This window comes from Etheostoma spectabile, chromosome 24, assembly GCF_008692095.1.
Source record: "Etheostoma spectabile isolate EspeVRDwgs_2016 chromosome 24, UIUC_Espe_1.0, whole genome shotgun sequence".
NCBI lineage: Eukaryota > Metazoa > Chordata > Actinopteri > Perciformes > Percidae > Etheostoma > Etheostoma spectabile.
This window is the reverse complement of record NC_045756.1, coordinates 666285-674472: the sequence shown is the minus strand read 5'-3', so window position 1 is coordinate 674472 and position 8188 is coordinate 666285. Positions and strand designations below refer to the sequence as shown.

Sequence of the window (8188 nt, the reverse complement as noted above, 5' to 3'; positions counted from 1 at the left end):
CCCCTCGGAGGACGGCTGCGTCCCCGCTGATGGCTCCCTGCGCTGGGCTTTGGTCCCTTTCGCTGGTCTGCTTGGTCCTGGAGAAGGACAGCCGTCTGAAGAGAGACAACTGACAGGAGGACAGAGAGGACATTTTAAAGTCCGTAGTTTCAGAAAGACTAACAGAATAAATCATCAGTTTTTCTTTGGACTGAAAAAAAGTGTAAATGTATAGAAACAAAGGAAAGGAATAAATGTATGTAGTATTCTACAAAGCTCTTGTGCCTTTTTGTTGGCGCCTGATTGGCTGTTGGAGTTGCTGTCTGCCGTCCCATTGGCCGGTTTGGTGCCGTCATCGGTCTCGTCCCCCCCTGCGGAGTCGGCCTTCTCGTTGATTTCAGCTGCTGTTGATTGTTTGTTTGGTGTAAAATCCCCATTATTATTGTTATTGTTATTAATATTATCAGCTGGTTGTAACAGAGTCATGCTTTCTGGATGCAGGTTTTACAGACTAGGTTAAATAAAAGTAATGTCTTCTGCAGACATGCAGCTGTCACCTTTCTGCTCTCCCTCGGGGACGGACGCGTCCTTCAGCTCTTCGGGCTTCTGGAAAGTTGAGATGTTGGTGTCAACATGAGGAATAAAGGGATGAATGAGTGAGTGAATGAACAAAGACATTAATCTGTCCCTTACAGCAGTCTGAGTCTCCTCCGTCTGCTTCCCCGTCCAGTCGTCCAAACTGGAGGACCGTCCCTCCGTTTCGGCTGGCGTGTCATTGTCCTCTTCTTCCTCGACATTGTCCTCCTCTTCCTCCTCCTCTTCCTCTTCCTCTCCTTCGTCTTCGTCTTCTCCTTCTTCTGTCTCTTCACCTTTGCTCCACGTCTGAGCAAATCCTTTTGTCGAATCCTGCAATCAAAAAGAGTGAATTTAAGACTTGACAGTATGAGTATATTCCAAAAAGACACGAGAACTTCACATTTTAGGATTCAAATACTTGAAAAAAGGTGAACTGGAGGAGTTGGAAAGCTCGGAGCTCAAACCACTATCACGCATACTATCATTTTTCTAGAGAAATTCAAATAAAAGAGGGAAAATGTGGCACCAAACGACACAAAATAACAGGAAAAGCAGAGAAAAACGCTGGTGAAATTGGGAGGGTTTGGTAGAACTACACAAATGGGTTCCTGCAGACTGCAGCAAGGCATGATGGGAAGGGGTTACAACCACAGAGACGGGACTAGAAGAAGAAAACAAGCCCACCTGATCCGGAAACCGGCCAATCACACACTCAGTTTACGGACATTTGCTGTAAAAGATTCGTCAATCACCAAAAAACTATTGATTTTCTCTTTAATATCTGACCTCTCCAACACTGTAAACCCAACCAAACTGAGGCATTCATTAAAAATGTTATTATTATTGTTGTATTTTTGATAGTTTTGAGTTTTTTTTCCTTCAGTTTTTGGGACTGGGTCATTAAAACGTAATAAATACACAGTACAAAGTTAGAGAAAACGTCCCAAAAACGCCCTTCAAAGTAAAGTTATGACACTTAAAAACACACAAAAACAAAAATAAAATAAAAATTAAATAATATTTATTAACCACAGAAGTCAAATAGGTAGAATAGTTCCACATAAGAATGTTAATCTTTAGTTAGTCAGAAGAAAATTAAACATCTAAAACTATTCTTTAACCCAAATATACTTATTATTATTGTTGTTATTTGTGTTAGCTGCCACAACAACAAGTAAACAAAGCTTTTACAAGCAAAACTTAGCACAAATGTGATCAGATACAGCTCTGAATTAAACATTATGAGAGAAAACAGCTCAGAAAAACATGAATTAACACGAGAAATGAATGAGATGATGAAATAAAAAGGAAGGAATAGCAGAAAGGCAGAGCGTGACGAGTGTAAACTGGTTGTTATTGTTAATCAGGACATTACCGTAATGATGGGTGTAAACAGGTTGTTATTGTTAATCAGGAGCATTACGCGTAATGACTGGGGGTTGGGGACACAGATTTTGTTATTGTTATCAGGACATTACGTAATTGATGGGTGTAAACAGTTTGTTATGTTAATCCAGGACATTACAGAATGAATGGGTGCACACAGGGGTTTGTTATTTGTTAATCAGCATTACGTAATGATGGTAAACAGTTGTTATTGTTAATCAGACATTACCGTAATGATGGGGTGTAAACGTTGTTTATTGTTATCAGACATTACCGTAATGATGGGTGTAACAGTTGTTTATGTGTTAATCAGGACATTACCGAATGAATGGGTGTAAACAGGGTTGTTAGTTGTTAATCTGAACCATTGATACGCGTAATGATGGGTGGTAAACAGGTTGTTATTGTTTAATCAGGCACCGAAAGAATATGCTACACAGGTTGGTTATTGTTAACTCAGGACCATTACTGTACATGTAGGCGGGACGTTAAACTACAGTTGTTAGTGGTTTAAGCGGACGATATACCGGTAACTTGGACTGGATGGTTGCAACCACGTTTGTGTAAGTGGTAGCAGAACATTACCGTATGATGGGATCGGTAAACAGGTTCAAGGATGTTATTGGTCTAATCAGACAGTACCGGGGATGAATGGGTTGTAGAACATTGTTTGTTATTTGGTTGATGCAGGACATACCGCTGAAATGCCGGGGGGGAGACGCTTGCTTAGGGTGTTATATATCGTGACTACCTAAAGGAACCAAGTGTAATCCAGGCTTTTGGGGATTCGTTATTAAGCAGACTAGCATTACCGTAAAGACAGTGTAAGGCGCAAGACAGAATGGGAGTGATTATCACTCCAGATGGCCTGATTGTTGGGAGAGTAGGGGTTAAGTAAGTGCACAACGGGGGGTCCTGGGAACCTAGGGGCTGACAACCACGGTGTGGGGGGGGGTAACAGGGGCTGAGCCCCTGTGTAAAGTAAGGGGGGGTTAAACCTGGCGCCGGAGTCTCTGCTCCGCTGGTGTAAGGCCGGGGGGTACAGGCGGAGCCCGCTGGGCTAATCGAGGATGGGTTAACAGGGCTACGCACGTATTGGTAATGGGTTAGACTAATGGGACTGCGACCCGTATGTGGGAGGGGGGCATAACAGGGCCGTCAAGAATCCGTTATGGGGGGAGGGGGTGTAAGCATGACGCGTTACATGCGCCTGGTAAGGGGGTTAACGCGTCGTGGCTTACCCACTGGGGTACAAAGGGTGGGGGAGCAGGGGCCTGAAGAGCCTTTCCGTGTGAGGGTGGGTAAATCGGGAGGCCGTGGGGGATGCCTATTCTCCGCCTGAGTGTGGGTGGTAACAGTGGCTGTCATTCAGTGCCGCACGGTGTAGAGGTGGAACAGTCGCTCGATCACGATCGCTTCTAGGCCCTTGGTAAAGATCAGGGCTGGCCTTTGTGGATGTCATGTAATCAGGCTGGGAGCCGCTGTGATATGGGGGGTAACAGGGAGTCGCGTTGGGTTAGATGGGTAACAGGCTGAGCCGTTGTGGGACTGGGTTAAACATAGGCATTGAGCCTTGTGTGGTAGGTGGTAACAAGGGCTGATGCCCTGCTGGTATATGCGGGTGGGACATGAGTTCTATAGCCGTGGGGTAGATGAGGGGTAACGGTGACCTTTGTGGAAGGGGGTAACAGGCTACCGTGTTGTGGGAGGGGGGTAACAGGCGCTGACCGCTTTGCTGGAGTGGGACCCGGGCTGAGCCGTTGTGGGAGGGGGGTAACAGGGCTGAGGGGCGTTGTGGGAGGGTGGTACAACCCAGTATGGGCTGAGCCCTTGTGGGAGGGGGTCGGTAAACAAGCGCCTGAGCCGCTGGGTAAGGGGGGTAACTTATCATTGGTCATTTAGTCCGCTGATGATATATTTATATTTGTCATTGTCTCTTTATTTCCTGATGCTTCACAGAGTCAGTGGGTTGATGTTTATGTTATTTCAGGTTGAGGTACCGTGGCAACACGTCGTCCCAAAACTCCTCTGACTCGTCCGCCGCCTGACCTTTGACCCCGGACCTCCTTTTACCGCCAGATACAACTCTCTGGACAACAGCTGACTCTGGCTTTTTCATAACCTCTTCTTCTTCTTCTTCTTCTTCTTCTTCATCTTCCTCATCCTCCTCTTTATTGTTATCAACCTCTCCCTCCTCCTCTTCTTCTTCTTCTTCCTCCTCCTCCTGTGCCTCTTCTTCTTCACTCTCTTTTTCTTCTTCTTCCTCAACACTCTCTTCCTCTGCTTCTCCTTCCTCCTCTTCCTCCTGCTTTTCATTTTCACTCTCTTCCTCTTCCTCTTCTTCCTCCTCCTTTTCATTTTCACTCCTCTCCTCCTCTTCATCCTCTTCTTCCTTTTCATTTTCACTCCCCTCCTCCTCTTCTCCTTCTTCTTCCTCCTCTTCTTCCTCCTCCTCTTCACTTTCCTCCTTTTCGCTCTCTTCTTCCTCACTACTCTCCTCCCCTGCTTCCTCTTCCTCCTCCTCCTCTTCTCCTTCTTCCTCCTCTTCACTTTCCTCCTTTTGGCTCTCTTCTTCCTCACTACTCTCCCCCTCTTCCTCCTCAGCACCACTCTCTTCTTCCTCCTCCTCTTCTCCTCCCTCTGTCTCGCTCTCTTTCTCACTCTTCAAGGAATCACTTTCACCCTCCTCTTCCTCCCCCTCCTCTTCCACATCCCCCTCTTCTTCTTCCTCACCTTCTGACTCTCCTCCTCTGCTTTCTGTCTTATGCCTCCACCCTTCCTCTAACTGGCTTTCCTCTTCCTCCTCCTCCTCCTCCTCTTCTACATCTGTTTCCAACTCATCCTCTGGTTGCAGAGTGTTGCTGTCTTCATCTTCTTCTTCTTCTTCTGTTACTTTCTCGATACTGTGACTGACGTCCTCCTCTTCACTGACTCCTGCACTCGTTGTCTGCCCTTCCTCACCTTCATCTTCCTCTTTTTCCATGCTGACTCCTGCGCTCGTTCTCTGTCCTTCCTCATCTTCATCCTCCTCTTCTTCCTGTCTGACCGTCGCAGAGTCCTCACTCTCCTCCTCACTTATATCCTGACTCGTTTCCTCCTCGCCCTGACTCGTTTCCTTCTCTCCCTGACTCGTTTCCTCCTCTCTCTGACTCGTTCCCTCCTCTCCCTGACTCATTCTCTCCTCTCCCTGACTCGTTTCCTTCTCTCCCTGACTCGTTCCCTCCTCTCCCTGACTTATTTCCTCCTCTCCCTGACTCGTTCCCTCCTCTCCCTGACTCGTTCTCTCCTCTCCCTGACTCGTTTCCTTCTCTCCCTGACTCGTTTCCTTCTTGCCTTGCCTAGTCCCGCCCTCAGGACTCTCCGGTATGATGTTGATGCTGACAGCTGATTGGCTGGACGCCACCTGACGCATTAACCCCGCCCCCGCTGCCAGAGAGGCTGCTCCGGCCAGCAGGTCGAGCTTTGACGCCTTTTTCGGTGTTTCCATTTTGGACTGAGCCTCGTTTTTTTCTTTCCTAGACTTCTTAGTCAAATCTGTGCTCTCTTTAGATTTATGTCTAACGTGTGCGAGCGGTCGCGCGCTATTGGCTCTCTCGTCATCCACAGCATGGGCCAGCTGAGCAGGTGAGTGTGTGCGGTTACCTGGCGGGCTGACTCCTGCACGCCGACTCTGCACGGCGATGGGTTTGCTCTGAACACGGACCGGTTCAGATGGCTTAAGTTTCCCTGCAGGTTCAGAGGCGACGCCTGGAACCGTCTGTCTGGTGTCAGGACTTTGTTTCCAGTCCGGTTCCAGTTTCCTGCCGACCTCCATCAGCCGGCTTTTCCCCTGAGCTGGCCCGAGCCGCGGCTTGGACGCCGCCTTCCTGATGTCTCCGACGCTCGGTTTGTCTCCAGTGGGTTTCCTCTGCAGCTCCTCCAGGGCCATGATCAGGTTCTCCTTGTTCTGGTCGGTTGTTTTGTGTCTCTGTGGGCTCCGAGAGACCCGGGAGCGAGCGCTGTGGCTCCTCGGGCCCTCGGGAGGACGCGCCCGGCGGGGAGACGCAACCTTGCTCTCGCGAGACTTCCTCCCGCGAGACTTCCTCCCCTCTATTGGGATCTCTTTCTGCACGTTAGTGGCCTTACCGTGCTTACCCTTCCTCTATCGCCAGCACCAGAGAGCAAAAAGAAGGTGAAAAAGAGGCATGCATTAGAGAGGAAAAGAGACAAAACAAGGGAGACAGAAGCAGAAACGTATGAAGGTAAAATGGAAAAACAAGGTTTCACAACTCTTCTCAGTATGTTCAGTCTCTTCCTTTAAATAAATAAGAACTGAGAAGGTTTCTTTATCAACAAATGGGAGATTTAGAGAAGCTGCTGAGAGGGTTACGTGAAAAACGTTAGCTGCTCTTGTGGAGCTCAGTGTATTACATTTGTTGTTGTTTTTGAGGATTCATCATTTCAAAAATGTTGATATAATTTTCTATAAATGAAATGTATTCCAGAAATAAGTGTAAAACTAGTGGTATTAAGTTGGTGTTATGGAAAAATGGCATTAAAAACATTGAAAAAGTGCATTAAAAAAGGGACAAAAACGCAGAAAATGAGTCAAAAATCTAAAAAAACAAAACCAGAAGGACAGAAGACAACACACGGGTAAAGTAAAAGCTTTAGCGTTAATAAATGAGTGGAAAAATGGCATTGAAAACATTGGAGAAGTGACAAAACCTTAAAAAAGTGCATTAAAAAAGGGACAAAAACACAGAAAATGTGTCAAAAATCAACAAAAAAAACCCCAGAAGGACAGAAGACAACAAAGTAAAAGCTGTAGCGTTAATAAATGAGTGTGAGTCCTTAAAATGAAATGTATTAATCGTGTGTTCCAGAAATAAGTGTAAAACTAGTGGTAATAAGTTGATCTTATGGAAGTGACAAAACATTGAAAAAGTGCATTAAAAAAGGGACAAAAACGTCAGAAAATGAGTCAAAAATCAACAAAAAACAACAACAGAAGGACAGAAGACAACAAAGTAAAAGCTGTAGCGTTAATAAATGAGTGCGAGTTACCTTGTGAACCGGAGCCAGAGTGAGGGTTTTGTCCCCGGGGTCCATCTTTATCACATGAGTCTGTCGGGAGGGGATGAGAAAACAAGAAAAGGAGAGTGAGCGCCACATGCAGCGGGATCTGGTTCAGGATTCAGGATTCAGGATTCTCTGATCTCTCACCATGTTGAGGAAGTCGGAGGTTTCTCCCAGACCTTTAACGCTGTCGCTGTCCGTCAGGCCCTCAGCCTCGTGTCCTGTCCCCAAAAAACAGGACGCAGCGTTATATTAGACAAATCCCCCTTGTTACAGCAGCAGTTTTCAAAATAAAAGCTAAATAAACACACAAAAAAACAGGCTAACGACAGCCAATGAGCAGCGGGTAAACTAAATGTAAAGTGGCGTCAAATAACGGTGTTTTAAAGTGCGGTTGCCATGGTTCAAGAAACAATATTGCGGTGTAAGTGAGTGACGTTAAAATTAAATTGAATTATGTGTGTGTGTGTGTCTGTCTCTCTGTTTGTGTGTATGTGTGTGTGTCTGTGTGTGTGTGTGTGTGTGTGTGTGTGTGTGTGTGTGTGTGTGTGTGTGTCTGTGTATGTGTCTCTCTGTGTGTGTATGTGTCTCTCTATGCATGTGTGTATGTGTGTTTCTCTGTGTGTGTGTGTCTCTCTCTCTGTGTGTGTGTGTGTGTCTCTGTGAGCATTTTTAATGACATTTCACTCTTTAATGCTAAAATTATTGGTTTTGCTTTGTGTGAATTACTCAATTTTGGTTTACCATATCCATTTGTACTGTCTTATAAACTGTAAATCCCTTCAAAATGCACTAACTTGTGTAAAACACTGTTTTATTTGAGTTGACTAAAGGCTTTAAGTCCTTCTAGTTCGTTCAAATAGGCTTTGGACAGAAATAAAACGGGTTAAAATGATAAATCATCCTCTCAGATTAGAATAAAACGTGAGACCCTCAAGAGATATTTTGCATTTATGAAATGTTTTGAGAGGGAAGTAGAGAAAGCAGAAGTAAGATCAGAGCAAAAGCAAAATATCAGGTGACAGATGTAACATTTTATAGATTTAATTGAATTTTTGCTTTAAAATGAAAGAGTTTAAATCCTGGTCCTGGTGCAACCAGGAACCAGGAGAAAGAGAAGGTGAGGGTTTGAATTCTGGTCCTGGTGCAACCAGGGGAAGGAGAAGGAGAGGGTTTAAATTCTGGTCCT

General features: G+C 45.7%; 2 protein-coding genes across 2 annotated transcripts in view; both read right to left on the bottom strand.

Annotated features, from left to right (window-relative positions):
- On the bottom strand, positions 1 to 3839 carry LOC116674244 (histone acetyltransferase KAT6B; the record flags this gene model as incomplete). Its single annotated transcript, XM_032506846.1, is given in 7 exon segments — positions 1 to 109; positions 265 to 383; positions 537 to 585; positions 673 to 885; positions 1240 to 1266; positions 3183 to 3279; positions 3670 to 3839. Coding segments are annotated over 7 exon segments (784 nt in total), but the record flags the coding sequence as incomplete, so codon positions are not given.
- LOC116673727 (X-linked retinitis pigmentosa GTPase regulator) overlaps positions 3819 to 8188 on the bottom strand; it is a gene marked incomplete in the record, with an annotated part of 57884 nt that continues 53514 nt past the window's right edge. Inside the window, 5 exon segments of the mRNA XM_032505956.1 lie at positions 3819 to 4572; positions 4624 to 4863; positions 4903 to 6082; positions 6988 to 7047; positions 7147 to 7220. Coding sequence (XP_032361847.1) covers positions 3923 to 4572; positions 4624 to 4863; positions 4903 to 6082; positions 6988 to 7047; positions 7147 to 7220 — 2204 coding nt within the window.